The sequence below is a fragment of the Hippopotamus amphibius genome, chromosome 4 (genome assembly GCF_030028045.1).
Source record: "Hippopotamus amphibius kiboko isolate mHipAmp2 chromosome 4, mHipAmp2.hap2, whole genome shotgun sequence".
In the NCBI taxonomy this organism is placed as follows: domain Eukaryota; kingdom Metazoa; phylum Chordata; class Mammalia; order Artiodactyla; family Hippopotamidae; genus Hippopotamus; species Hippopotamus amphibius.
Window position 1 is genome coordinate 2,517,464 of NC_080189.1, and position 15,994 is coordinate 2,533,457.

General features: G+C 38.4%; 1 protein-coding gene across 10 annotated transcripts in view; it reads right to left on the reverse strand.

Moving 5' to 3' along the window:
* Positions 1 to 15,994, reverse strand: part of RBM33 (RNA binding motif protein 33) — a 123,097-nt gene that overhangs the window by 97,231 nt on the left and 9,872 nt on the right. For 9 of the 10 annotated variants that reach the window (XR_009053085.1, XM_057730525.1, XM_057730530.1 and 6 more), the window contains exons 2-5: positions 11,884 to 11,962; positions 9,155 to 9,203; positions 5,775 to 5,851; positions 3,461 to 3,773 (exon numbers count right to left, since the gene is read on the reverse strand). Coding sequence is in view for 8 of the 10 variants with exons in the window: in XM_057730525.1 (XP_057586508.1) it covers positions 3,461 to 3,773; positions 5,775 to 5,851; positions 9,155 to 9,203; positions 11,884 to 11,962 (518 nt within the window). In the remaining 2 variants the exon portion in view is untranslated. The remainder of the gene's footprint in view (positions 1 to 3,460; positions 3,774 to 5,774; positions 5,852 to 9,154; positions 9,204 to 11,883; positions 11,963 to 15,994) is intronic. The other variant, XM_057730532.1, reaches the window with a different exon arrangement.

Consider the following 15,994-nt stretch of genomic DNA (forward strand, 5'->3'; position numbering starts at 1 on the left):
TGTTTCTCCATCAGCCGCTCCCTTGAACTAGAAGGATGATTCCAGGTTTGCATGAAATGTAAAGGCATGGCAGCAGGCAGGCACCTCCTGAGGGCAGAAGGAAGGAAGCAGGCAAGCTGGCTAGAAACAATAACTGCAAGGAAAGAAGGGCTCTGACATGTATCACTGCAAGTAACAAGGTCTGATCCCCTCCAGGGCAGCTGCACTTCCCAGCCTCCCCGGTCTCCAGCTCAAGTGAACAACAGGTGGTCACAAGGCAGGAAGGAAGAGCGGACCAGCTGCGAGACCTGCACAGCCTACTGCACAGTGCACAACAGCCTCACTACAAAGTACAGCATTTGCACTCAAGGTGACAGACCACCACAGTCCCACAACTGTCTCTCAAGACCATCCACACACACTGCATTTTACTTTCCAAAAGAACCTGTTACCATCCTACCTAAAGGAGCAACTATTACTACCCATGATTCACTGAGAGCAGAACTGTCATTTCAAATCAGGCCATGCAATGCTAATGACAACTGTCAGCCAGCAGACGATGGAGGATAGTCTACATCACCAAATTCTCACTGGGAGACAAAACCCTGCTATCTGTTACATACCTCACCCTCCGAAACTGTTTCTACAGAACAATGTTTTATGAAATCTCAATCGATGTTAACTTTGAAGGCACTAAGTAAATCTGCTTGTGCTCAAAAGAATAGATCACCTAACAATGTTCTAATAGTCTACTGAATAACAGACAATATACATCTCTTCCTAACACAAGAATACAAGTTTTTATATCAAATCCCAATTCACTCTCAAGATTAGGACAGCAAAACTCAAAAAAACTTGTTTTGAGTATGACAGGAAAGAAAACCAGTTTACTACCAACTTTCTATGGTAAAACTCAGTTTCTTCATATGTAAAAGTGTCCCTTCCAATTGTAAAATTCTGTGATTTTATGATTCTACTCTCAGTTATACACAAAAAACTCTCCCTGTGACCTTATGTGTGAGCTCAAGTAGACAGAACACACTCATGATCAGTACAGAGTTCAAGTCCAGCTTTAGAGTACGAGTTAACAAGTCCTCACTGGGACATGAACCACAGTTAAATAAGCCATTTAATAAACTAAAATACCACTGGGACTCACAGGGATGCAATCCACTCATATGTTCGTTAGTCTAATAATGAATAACTAGTTAATCTGTGCACCAGTGACAGCCTAAGAAGAAAGTAAGCCCACACTGCAGAGCTGGAAAAAAGGATTTCACAGCTTAAGTCCATTCTTCTCTTCGCAAAGAAGAGGCAGTGCCAGATTCCACCACTGTGATAGCTATAAAGAAACCAATAATCTTAAAGAAACAGGGAAGGGAAAGAATGAGTGCGGCTGAAGCTGAGTGTACTGAGGTGAGCTGACACCACTCACAGAAAGACATTTAACTTCACTTCACCTTCAAACTTGACAACTCACCTCTGTGAAAATATCTGAACACTTGGAATTTCTAAGTAAATTTTCTTTAAGATTTTTTTTAATTCTGAAAAAATTTATTTTAATGTGGAAAAGTACTGTGAGTATATTGAATTTGCACATTTTTTTCTTGTCAATACCTGAATCTTAGGCACAAGATGTTGGATAGTTAAGCTGGATTTTATACGAGGGTCCTACATGTAACCTCAAGTTTGGAAAATAAGAGGGAAAATTCCTCACTTACTAGAAATTCTCTTTACAACAATCTCTGCAAGAACACCAGAGCGAGAGACGCCTCTCACGTGACCATTCCTAAGTGCTATGGAGCATGTTCCACAGTATGATTTGTTCCACTCAATTCTAAGTTCACAGAAGGCAGGGCCATGCTTCATGTTTCAGCGATACTTATGTCCCCACTGCTTGGACACTGGTAAAGATTTGTTGAGCCGTTAAATTTACAAGGGATATGACTGTCTGACCACCTTATTTTAGGGATGAGTAGTAGAAATAATAAAACGCTCTAACCAGGGAGGAACTGGGCACATCTTGAAAAGACCATGGCTTAATTTTTAAGAATTATTTTAAATTATAGTGTCTCACTTTAACATAGTATACAAACACACCAGTAAACAGAGAGCACCTGTCCACACTACTGAAGAATTTATTACCAAAACAAACCATTACAGAGTTATCGAAAGAACAAGAGCCCATGATGCCTTTTGCACGATTCTGTTTACCAAAACTACAAACATGTTTTCATTGAGAAAGCATTCAAAAAGAATCAAACCTGGGACTTCCCTGGTGGCGCAGTGGTTAAGACTCTGCGCTCCCAATGCAGGGAGCCCAGGTTCGATCCCTAGTCAGGGAACTAGATCCTGCATGCATGCCGCAACTAAAAGTTCAAATGCCACAACTAAGAAGCCGGCAAGCCGCAACTAAGGAAGCATGCCTGCCGCAATTAAGACCCAGTGCAACCAAAAAAAAAGAAGAATTAAAAAAAATAAATATATAAAAAATCAAATCTGAAAAATAACTACTGAGATTATAAACAACTGTATCTGGAACTAAATATTCTAAGGCTCTGTGTAAACAATCTCTTTCAAAGCTAGACACACACACACTTTTTCTCAAATGAAAAATTCCTTACTCTGAATGAAAACATAAAGAGATAAAGGCAGAGCTCTAGCCCTAACTCTACACACGTCTACCCCATCCCAAAAGCCCTGCTGACACTGCACTCAGTGGAGCCCAGCATCCTGAAAACCCTAAGATTCTACTGCACCTGTGGAGATGATGCCCTTCCAACACAAATTTCATTAAGCGCTTATTTCAAAAACAAACCTCTCTTAATAATCAATCAGGAAGACATATGAGCAATCGTTCACTAATACCTTTTTCTTTCTTGACAGTTCAACCTAAAAAAATAAAAAGCTACCTACCAAAACCACCTTTCTGAAATAAAAATCAGCACAATCTTTGCTTCCTGATTACAGATAACAAATTGTGTGTGACATTTCCTAAACTAACCTCCAATCTCTTTATTCATGTTTAGACAGTTCTCAGTTACAAAAAAGGATGAATGAACAGGACATCAATCACTCTGGAATATTAGCACCTTAAAGATGTCTTTAGCAGGTCAATAATCTTTTCACCTTAGAAGGACTTTATCAGATCTTGTCTAAAGCCTGGATAAAAGCTCTGCATTAAGTACTTCTAACAATTGACAGTGTATCTCCACCACACAAAGCTTTTTTCTTCCTTAGGGTGCAATCCTCAAGGTCACGATTCTGTGCAGCCTTCCAGAATGACAAAGGAGCATTACCTCTGGCCAAACAAGCTGTCAACACAAACTTTGTCATAGCTCAGATAAAGAAACTGGCAGACAGTGATAATAAGGTCTAATTTCCCTCCCTCCCAGGGGAGGGAAATAGATTTCAAATCAGTCTAGAAACCTATACCCAGGCAGCCATGTTATCTTCGGCTATACAAAGGAGAAAGACTCACTGTGAATTCATCTAAAGGCTCATTGATCTCGATGTCTAACACCTCATCACTGTACAGCTGCTCCTCCTCCGGCTCTTCCACATACTCGATGTGGTCTTCTGTCAGCTCAGCATCATGGCCTTCATACTGTCCTTCTTCCGGGTACTCGTGAGCATACAGTTCAGATCCACTGGATTTGTGATAAACAAGTTCATCCTCTCCTTGTTCATACTCGGACTCCTGTTCTCCAGACTGGTCATTAGTGTTGTCAGACAGTTCAAATGATGTGACCATGCCAGATGTGGTATTCAGACTAATTGTGACACCCTGAGAACTAGAGAGGACAAAAATACAAAGAAAGGCATGCAAGTGGAATGGAGCTCAAAACTAAATCATCACATACATTAACTGCTACAAAGACTGGTGAAAAGTTAATTCCAGTGAAGGATCAATGCACACTGACTACAACAATGGCTAAAAGCAAAATTCAACACGCTACATACTAAGCCAGCACCACAGACTCCTGCCACACACAGCAGAGCTCAGCGTGCTATACGTGTACGGGGCCAGCACCAGGCTCCTACTGCATGGAGTGCCCCTACTATCATCAGCTGCAGGTTATCTGACCAGAAGAATCAGATCAACCACGAGAAACAGGTCTACCTGGCAAAAGTTCAGGACTGAAAGCAAATAAGACATCTCATTCTAACTTTCAGAATGAAAAGGGTGGTATCTATTTTCTAAGACATTCAAGTAAAACTAGGAATATTACTCTATAAACAGAAAGTCAAAGAAGGAACTTTAAGAACTCTTTTTTAAATCTATGACACAAACTATAAACTCCTATTTAAAAAACCAAACTATTAAAAATCTGCGTGAAAATACATTTCCATGTTCAACTAAACAAAGTTTACACTAGTCAGAAATTTCAAAAAAAAAAAAGTTAATTTCGTAGTAAAATAAACGAAGGCAGTTATGAAACTATGAAAATAATATTACACCTGTTAAAACACAACAGCTAAATGTCAAACAATTCAGATACATAATAAACAACACTTAAAACACAAGGTTTGTAGCTAAATCTAAGCTTACACATATTAAGTATCCAATCCTAACAGAAAATTGAACATGCCACGTACACCTGAAGACCTTATATGGCTAAAAAAATTCCAAAGGCTTATTTAAAGGACAATGTAACTAACTCAAAAATCAAAATATAATAATTGTGCCATAGAATGGAACTGGGAAACAAATCGGTGGTAGAATAAATTAATTTAAAACGTATTATTACCCATAAAAATTATTGTATGTTAGAAAACCTATTATAAAATCTACAGCTCAATAATAAATGGCATATACTTGTTAATTACATTTATAAGCAAGTGTCTCTATACTTTCATAATAAATCTTTCCTCATAAAATTGAAAAAATTATTCCACCTAACAGAGTACACTAAACACCTCCTCCTCTTGTTGTAACAGAGCTCACGATGTCAACCACAGAAAGATACTCTTTACTGCCATGCAATGAGTAGCTGTGTACCCCACAGAATTCATGCACTGAATCTTAACACCCAACATGATGGTGTCTGGAAGTGAAGCTTCTGGGAGAGTCCTAGGTCATGAGGGTGGATCCTCATGAATGGGATCAGTGCCCTTATGAAAGGGACCAAAGAGAGCTCCCTCACACCTTCCAGCCCCGTGAGCACACAATGAGAGGGCTGGAGGTCCTCACTAGAACCCAACCAGGCCAGCACCCTGATGTTGGACTTCCCAGCCCTTAGGACTTGTGAGAAATACATTTCTGTTGTTTATATGCTACCCAGTTTTTGATACTTTGTAATGGCAGCACAAACAGACTAAAACAATTATATTCATATAGTCAACTAGATAGAGTCTAAAGCACAGTACAAAGTAATTTTCAAAACGGCAATTCAACTAATAGATACGTATAAATAAACTGCCTAAAATGGAAACAAAAGTAGTAACATCAAACTGCAATTATGGCGGTGCAGTATTAAGAGTCTGAGGTCACTGACCCCCATCCAAATAAAGGAATTCTTTAAAGAGCAGTACATACCTGCACTGAACTTTTATAACCTGCACTTACCAGCGCTCACAGAGGTCAGTAAGTGCAAGATCAACACCGATTTTAAACCGTTGGTCTAGTTATAGAAAAACACATATGGCTTCCACATCAAAGAGTTATATTAATATCCTGTTTAGAACATACTATGTTAAATATACAGGACCACATTATCGTTTACATCCCACTATAACTACCTATCAGTCACTAGAAGCGTAAAGGACACTGCGAAGGAGCTAATACCGAGTACCTGAAGTTTTCTTCATCCTCGTTGTCGCTCTGCAGAAGGTCATCGTTCAGCTCTTCATCTGACAAATCCGACTGATTCTAATTAAAGTAAGAAATCTAATTAACGCATGTCACTTTCATAAAAAAAGACTTATTACAAAAGTGCAAAATTACGTTGACTGGATTGTTTCTAACCTTGTTATTAAAACATTTGCCATTCAGAAAGTTTTCTCAGTTTGATATAACCAGCTGACAGTCAAGACTCCACATACAGCATACTAGCTAACTACCCCAGACTAATTTTAGATGCACAGTCAAATAAGCATAGAAGCAGCAAGCATAATGGCCATAATTACCAAAACACTAACAAAAGGGGAAAGTCCTTTGGTAGCATCCTGTAAACAAGTAATTTTTTCTTATCATACAAAAAAAATGGTATTCTTAAGATATGACAACATTTAACATAAAAAAAGGAAGAAAAGTGGAATTTTAGAAATAAGCAGATTTTAGACAACTAGACTGACCAACTGAAATGGTAAGGGACTAAAATAAAACTCCAGTTTGTCCAGTATAGACGAACACATGAAAATAAATGCAACTAACTTAGACCCCCTCTCTGTTCTTGACAGGCTTGTCTACTCATCATATGGGTAAACAGAAGCAGCCTAGTGATTTTGCCAACTGGTCAAACTTCTACCATTCCAGGTTTTATTACGCTAAATATATACCAGCCTCTTAGATTTAAGGAGGGGAAGGTCATACTTTCTCACGCTATTAACATTATTTCTGTGGTATAAGCAAATTACTACTCCCCCACAATAGACACACAAGGGGTTAAAAAAAGGGGGGGTTGGGGGGGGGGGCCGGAGGAAAGACTTGCTTTTCTAAAGAAACAAACCACTAGTCTTTTCCTGGCATTTTATAGTTTATAAACCTAGGTTTCTCAAACGTCTATATATACTCTTCATTACAGTAGTTTTGATATAAGCCAAAACATATCAATCTTATTAGGTTCTTATCAGTTGCCCACGGAATCCGTCATCCATTAACAGGGATAAGCCAGGTCCACTACAGGAGAACCTAAACTTAGCTGCTCGGATCACTAAACAAAAAGCACAGGAAATCTTTAAAAAATAATTCAATAAAAGCCTAATTTCATTCAGTAAGAGGCTGCTTCCTTGAGTTTTTTCAGTTAAATTTTTAAATATCTATCAAAATTAGTGAATAAATAATACACCAAACAAAAAAGAGAATATATGTTGCGGTGGTCCCTGATAGTAATCAAATCTTACATTTTTGAGTTCTGAGGATTCAACTTTCTGTGTCGGTTCTGAACCTAATGAGTAATAGACACAGGAGGCACAAAATAATGACCAAAATGACCAAACTACAGGGGATTCCCTGGTGGTCCAGTGGTTTATAATCCGCCTTCCAATGCAGGGGACGCAGGTTCGACCCCTGGTCAGGGAACTAAGGTCCCACATGTGGTGGGGCAACTAAGCCCACGCGCCACAACTACTGAGCCCTCACACTCTAGCCAAAGAAGCCCACTGCTCAACAACAAAGATCTGGCATGCCACAACGCAGCCAAATAAATAAAACTTTTTTTAAAAAAAAGAATAGAGGCCCTTGCTGTACACCTGAAACTAACACAACACTGTAAATCAACTATACTTCAGTTAAAAAAAAAAAAAAAGACCAAAATACCCACTTTACTGATAAAGCTGGAATGGAGAGCCAGACTAAATCCTTGAGGCCAAAACTGATTTTCAACTACTATATCCCAATGAAATGGAGTGAAATGTTTCCTCAGGCAAGGGTGGAATAGCTAGAAGGACTCTGCTCAGGGTGATCTGTGGGAATGCAGGGCAAAAAGAATAAGAGAAAGTGGCTGTGAATGCCTGTGAAAACATCAGGGCCAGCTGGGCTCCCTGACAGAAACACAGGCTTGTACAAGGGTAGCAAGCCACCTTCACTTTACTACAATTAAACATTTTAACATCTAACTGGTATTCTTCACTAAAGCATTTTAAATAATTACAAAGGAAAAATGTGTCTACATTAGGGTAGTGGACTCCCAAACACAGTGAGTGCACTTCAAGGATGTGCAAACTAATTCACTGAGTCAGAAAGAACACAGTCCCCCTCTCCCCTCTGTGACCGTGGCACAGGAAGGACTAGCCCTGGCCCCTGAATCACACCACACATGCAGCATCCTAAAGCCAAAAGGGGAGCTCAACATGGGCGAGCTGAAGGGCACTCTCACTGGTTTTTCACTTTCAGTCACTTGATTATCAAGTGGATTTACAGGTAACAGAACTAATTCTTACAGTGTCACGGGTGATGACAGGGCCACTTTTTAAAGGAGGAGAGGTTGGGGGAGGCCAAAGCCAGGACACCTGCAGGCCTATGGTGCAGTAAGAAACAGGACACAGAAAGGAGAGCAGCTACAGCAAATTCATGTATTAGAGACGATGTTAACGCAACAGAGTAAGTTACAGGAAAATGGCAGAGCTGGTACTTCTTCTAGTACTGGACCTTCATCAACTAAATCATAAACGAGACGGAAAGGAAAATCTACTCAGATCCGATAAGTCAGACAACTGACGTGACCCAGTCACCTAAGAGTATAATGAGGTTGAGTGTAACTGCTGACAGTAAGGAGCCATCACAATCGGAAGACTAAAAACACTAAGCATAAAAGGCTACCTTGATACTTAGTGATACTTAGTGAGAATAACGAGTGTCTTTAAACTGTTAATAAGTAAAATAAAAATTTAGTATTTAATCCTCGGCTTTTTATTTCTATTTTTAACGTATTTTTCATAATGTTCAAAATACGTTGGTAGAGTTACATATATACACATACACACATGATATAAAAGTAGATATACACATCAGACATAACTGCTTCCAAGTTTTTACTTGATCAAAAAAGTTTAAGGAAAAAAGTTTAGAAAAACCTACACTAGATTTTATTTTTATTTGTCTGAACACGTGTCATATTTGAGTATGTTTATTTTTATGCTTATCTCTGAATACTTCCAAAAAGTAAATTCCAAATCTAGTACGCAAAATATTAACCACCAAATGTTAAGTTCCCTCCAGGCAAGTGGTAGTTTTGTTACCGCTTTCACACACTCAACACCTGCTAGAATGCCCTGGCATAGTAGGAACTAAAATATTTGCTTCAAAGGATTTACTGCTTGAATTATGTTATCAGAGAATCTGCTAATAGATTAAATAGTCAACTCTTTGTGCATTTAAAAACTAATTCAATTCACAAAAGTTTAATCTATACGCAACTTTTCAGTAACACATCCTATGCATAAGATGGATTCCTATATTTTAAATGCAATTAAATAATTATCATTTAATTTCAGGAAGACCTGTATTTCTTACCTTTTTGCCAGATAGCAAATCTTCTCCAAGTAAGTCATCTTCAAGTTCACTGTGGAGAAAAAGAGACATGACAATGTATTATTTCTATTACACACTGGAAAGTTTATAGACCACTGTGAAATTTATCCAGGACTTTAGGGTTTGGATACTTTCATGTGAAGTTTGCTATATTTTCCTTTATTAATAACAAAAACACTTTCAAATATATAGGGAACATCTGGTCCTTTAAGTATGGGAGGCTTTGCTATAACTAGTGGCTCTCACTAGACTTCTAATCTTCTTAGTTTTTCACCTCAATATGAGATCTTAACTTCTTTAGACTTGTTCACTAATGCATAAAAGAAGAAACTATAACAAGTAATACCTCTGCTTTCTCTTACCTTTTGAAACCTATGATGAAATAGGAAAAGACAGATGCCCAACATCATTAATTAGGAAAATTAAAAACCAAAACCACTGAAAGACCATTTGACACTCATCTAACTGCAAAAACAGAAAAAATGAAAAAACGAAAAATCAATGCTGATGAGGACATTCAAGTAAATCATAATAACTGAGGGAATCATCTCTGTATAACATGGAAGCCATGTCAGCTGTCTGCAATTTTTTGTCAGCATATTTATGTCTTGATGTGATCAGAAGCAGTTTTTCTCACAATTTAAAATAGAAACCCTTAGCAGATGAGAACCCTGAAGACATTTCCCACTGCATGTTTTTTTAATTGATGAAGATGGCTACCACTAAACTGTCTTTTAAAAGGACCAACATCTAGAAGGAGGAAACACAATTAGACCACAATTCTAGGTACAAATGCCAATGGAGATTTAACTGCACCAATGTTCTTACTACAACTGTTACTTTTTTATAAGGGCTCTGGTTATAAATTTCTATTGGATCTATAGGTTTTGAGCACTATTTTACCCAAAACCCATGTTTACTTCTAGTGTGCTATTTTTCAGAATGACAAAATATTCTGGAATGCACATATGAAGTTACAACAGAAATCCTATACACTACCTTTTAAAACTAGAAACAACTCTACAAATCATTTCATTCATGCACTGAATACCTCTTTTGTTATTTTAAGTTACCCTACATAAAACCTATACCATCATTTTACAGATAAAGAAAATAAGGACAAGAAATTAAATGATGTGCTCAAGGTCACATAGCAGAGACAGACCCAGGACAAGAACTTAATTAGCTCATGGAAAAAAATCTTTCATGGACCTGTATGAGAGAGTAACGTGTAACTTCTTCCAACATGTTCAATCCACAAATCATCTAATCATCTTTCAGATACAATTTTTGTATCTTCAATGTTACAATCATTCTCCATGGGTAAGGAGAAAACGCTTTCTAGTCATAATATTTACAATAACCGCATTTGAGAATTTGATTCTAGCTAACCCAAAAAATACAAGCGTCCCTTTGAGAACAAGCACCCCTCTGGAGCATCATTCTAAATAACTGAAAATGGAAGGTAATACCATTTGCCCAGGGAACACTAATTGAGAACTCTTAAAACCATAATATGAACAGGTGTTGGTAATCATATAAGCAAAAATCTAGAGAGTATTTGTGCCTTCTGCTGACAAAGATATGGAAATAAGAAATCAGTCTTTGATAACTACAGTACCTATCTTTTTTAAGCAAAATCATTTTTTAAAAGAAGATAAATGAAAACTTTATCAGGTGGAAATGAGTGGAGTGTACAGAGCTGGAGAATAGTTGTTTCCATGACTAACAAAGGCAATAACAGCACGAAACAAGAAAGCGAGATGGGAGACAGAAGCGTTAAGTGCACAGGACTGCAATATGCACAAATCACAGCTCCAGGAATCACGAACACCCATTCAGTGTACTACATGCCAGCAATCATTCAAAGCGTTTTACACAAATTCGCTCTTTTATTGCCATAACACAACCCAATCAAGTAGATACACCATTCTCCATTTTTTAAATGTGAAAACAGAGATGCTGAGAAGTTAAATAATTGGCCCAAGTTCACCCTGCTATCAAGTCAGAAACCAGTAGATAAGTTTGGACAGTCTGGCTCCAGAGTCTGAATCGTAACCACTACACACACACCCCACAAAAATTAAATGCAGATTTTAAATGTACATTTTAACACGTACATTTTAAACATTTTAAAAATGTAATTATATATAAGTACTGGAGTTACAGCTTCTCTCAAAAAACAAAAATGTCGGGACTTCCCTGGTAGTCCAGTGGGTATGACTCCACACTCCCACTGCAGGGGGCCCGGGTTCGATACCTGGTCAGGGAACTAGATCCCACATGCCTCAACTAAAGATTTCCACATGCCACAACTAAGATGCAGCACAGCCAAATAAATAAACAAATAAAATATTTTCTTTCGATGTTAAAGTCTAGCCAAATGTTATATAGAAAACAGAAACTCTGTTGCTACTGATGTAGGCATACAATTACTCCAACAATAGCTCTAGGGAGGCACCAAGTCAATATCATCACTATATAAATACACAGAGAGATAAGACCCCCAGTGCTCCACTGGCAGCCCTGAGACAGCACAGGCCTCAGGTAGGAGCCAGCCACAAAGCCTTCCACCTGAAGTGCCCACCCCTGCCCTACTTCAGTCCAGTAAGGAAAGGCCTACTCAGGAAAGAGCATAAGTAGCTAACACATTGTTTTCAATACAGAATGGGATAAATCAGCATGGATGCTGCGTGTAATCTGCATGTTACCTGTCCCAGTCCTCATCTGCAGCTCTCCTCCTCCAGGAACGCTCTGCACCAGGTTTATCAAACTGGTCGAAGTCATCATCTATGAGGGAGAGGCCATGAAAGTCAGTCTTACTAAATTTAAACAGACGCATATTCAAATAATGAAACAACCTGTTTCTTTTAAGGATTCCTGACATGACATTTTAAAATACTAAAATTTCATATACAACAATTATAAATACTTTAGCCATTTTTAACAAGTAAACAATTTTAAAGTACATATCTACCTAAAGAAAATCAATTTATTGAACACTATTAAGCATGAAAGCTCACTGACAGAAAAGGTTTTCTTAAATCATAAATTTAAGTAAAAATGTTTTCTTCATAAAATAATGGTTTTTGAGTACGTTTTTACTACAACTATACAAAAGGGGGAAATTGCTGATTTTGCTAAAAATTAGAGACTTTTATATTACTTTTTTTATTTTTTACATTTTTCCAAATTAATCAAAATAAAGACCCTATTTAAGGGTAGTAGAAATAACGTAGAGAATTAACCAACAACAGAGACACAATACAAGCTACGTACATCATTTTAAATTTTACTAGTGTCCACATTTTAAAAAGTAAACAGAAACAGACATAGGAAACAAAATTACCAAGGGGGGGGACAAATTAGGAGTACAGGATTAATAGATATAAACTACCATACCTAAAACAGATAAGCAACAAGGATGTACTGTATAGCACAGGGAATTGTGTTTAATACCTTGTAATAACCTATAATGGAATATAATCTGAAAAAAAATAACTGAATCACTTTGCTATACACCTGAAACTAACACGATACTGTAAATCATCTATATTTCAATTAAAATAATTTTTTTAATTTTTAAAAATGAAAATGAAATTTAAACATGTTAACTTTTAACAATATTTTAACCTAATGTATCAAAAATATCATTACAGCATGTAATAAATACAGAAAATATTAAGATATTTTATTTTTTCCATACTACGTGTATATTTCACAAATACACCACATCTATCTCACTTTCACATTTATTTTTATTAGGAAAATCAAAGAATTGGAGTTTAAGTTTTCCCATCTTAGAACACATGCAAGCAAAGAGGCTTGAGAAGCAGCAACATCTGCCTCCACAGAAAGTCTACCTTGGGGAGCCAGATGATATAAACATCATGAAGCTCCAGGAATTTTTCCATTAACTAATAAAGTTCTAGCAAGGTAATACATCAATTCCTACCACACACTACCAAACAGAATAGGTGCTTAAAAAAAAAAAATGAATGAGAGAGATTAAAAAATTAGTATCCTTGAGGATTTCTACTTTCAGAATGACATCAGGAGGAGCTCCACCAACCCACTCTCCGTGAAACTGGTGAAAATTATTTGTAATGAAATGACTATTTCATGTCCCTGGAATTGATTCTAAACACATATATTAAATGGAAAACACTCATTCAAGAAATCTACTCAAATTTGGTTAAGAACGGCTGCAGGATTCTGTGGTCTTTGAACCAGGATCCACTGGTTCCTCCCCCTCCCAGCTCATCCACTCTAGACCAGTGCAGAGCTCCATTCACTCTAGACCAATGAGGCAAGAACACAGACCTACCTCTGCATTCCTCCTCCTGTCCAACCTGCCTGGCGCTGAAGCTCACTTCTCAGTGTGAGTGAGAGATGGGGGTTCCCTTCTTCCATCCAGGCCCCACTTGTGGTACAGATGCTACTGGGGCCCAGATCACCCCTGCCCCAGCTTGTGGGGTGGGCGTTTTGTACCAAGAGAAGTAAGCCAAGGAGATCTAGGGCTATGGCTAGCACCCTCCCCCTCACCCTGCTGTCACCCAGGCACTCAGCTCCTAAAGCAAGGTTGTCACTCAGAGACAAGTACACCACTGTCCCAACCCACGGCACAAGAGTTGGGGCTCAACAGTTAGCCAGAGGGGAAAAGCAAGCCTTAGAACAACAGAGCTCCAAAACTCTCTCAGAGAAACTGACTGCATTTATGAACAGTGTACGTAAGAGTCCTAGCCAAAAGGTGCTCTCAGAAACAGTGAGGGTTTTGGAAAGAGGTTATTTGAAAGCTAAAAGTCACTGGAGATAAAGCTTGAACTGCAGGATTCCTAGTGTGCCAGAGAGAAATGGGGAACCAGGGGCCAGGGCCCTCACTTAGAACAGATCCAATCAAAGGAGGCTGAATTTGACTGGCCAGTCTGTACAGCAAACTATGCCCCAGGGCACTGTGGAAGGTGTTGTCAGAGAAAGAGACAGAAGGAGCCCAGCCAAACCACCACCACCCCAGGGTGACTGTGAGCATGCCCAAGGCTGTGGCCACCCTGAAAAGTGACATCAGAAGCTTCCCATTGCCCAGAGTGGGGTGCAGGGTGGGAAGAGACCTCACTTAAAACCTAGCTGGTCACCAAACAGATAAACAAGCAAATAACAATAAGCCCCAGGTGGGGAAGTGGGGAGACCAGCACTCTGACATGACACAATATATTATCTAAAATGCCCAATTTCCATCAAGAAATTACAAGACATGCAAAGAAACAGGAAAGTACAACCCACAACCCATCAGAAAAACGGCAGGCAAACTGCCTGTGAGAGGACCAAGTGTCAGATTTAACAGAAAGACAAATTGGCCATTATAAGTATGCTCAAAGAACTAATAAATGAAACCATGATTAAAGAACTAAAGGAAGGTATGATGACAATGTTGCACTTTCAAACAATACGAATAAACAGGAATTATAGAAAAAAGAAGGAGGGACTTCCCTGGTGGCTTACTGGATAAGACTCTGAGCTCCCAATGCAGGGGACCCACGTTCGATCCCTAGTCAGGGAACTAGATCTCACATGCATGCCACAACTAAGGAGCCGGTGAGCCTCAACTAAAGAGCCTGCCTGCCATAACTAACACCCAGTGCAACCAAATAAAATAAATAAAATAAAAAAAAATTAAAAAAAGCAAAAACAAAGTCTATAAGTGAAAAATTCACTACCAGGGCTCAACAATAGATTTGAACTGACAAAAGAATTGGTAAACTTGAAAACAGATCAATAGAGATTATCCAATCCAAAGAACAGAAAGAAAAAATTTTAAAAAAATGAACATAGCTCCAGAAAAATGTGAGATACCATTAAGCATACCAATATACGTGTAACAGGAGAAAACGAGAAACAGGAGCAGGGGAAATTATTTGAAGAAATAATAGCTGAAAACTTCTCAAATTTATTGGTAAATATTAATCTATACACCCAAAAAGTTCAACAAACTCAAACTATAATAGAACAAATGCAAAGATCTACAAACACACACAACACAGTCAAGATGGTTCAGAGACAAGAAAACCTTAGCAGCAGCAAAAGAAAGACAATTCATCACTTAGACATGCAATAAGATTAACAGCTAATTCTCATCAGAAACAATGGAGTCAGGGGCATATACAACATACTCAAAGAATTCTGTATCCTGGGACTTCCCTTGTGGTGCAGTGGTTAAGAATCCACCTGCCAATGCAGGGGACATGGGTTCGAACCCTGGGCCGGGAAGATCCCACATGCTTTGGAGCAAATAAGCCCGTGTGCCACAACTATTGAGCCTGTGCTCTAGAGCCCATGAGCCACAACTATTGAGCCTATGTGCCACAACTATTGAGCCTATGTGCCACAACTACTGAAGCCCACGCACCTAGAGCCCATGCTCTGCAACAAGAGGGGCCACCGCAATAAGAACCCCTGGCACTGTAGTGAAGAGTAGCCCCCACTCTCCGCAACTACAGAAAGCCCCCAAGCAGCAACAAAGACCCAATGCAGCCAATAAATAAAAAATAAAATAAATTTAAAATAAATAAATAAGTAAATAAATGGTACAAAAAAAATGGTACACTACTAACATTTAATAAAAGGATGAGATCATATTGGATATTAGAGCTAACAGATAAATACAAGACACGCAGCAAAATCTACACTCTTCTTAGGTGCATATGGAACATTCTCTGGGATACATGTCAGGCCATATAACAATTCTAAGTTAATAATTTCAGAAGGTCAAATCATACAAAGCAGAGTCTCTGACTAAAACAACAGCAGTCTCTTGAACAACACTGG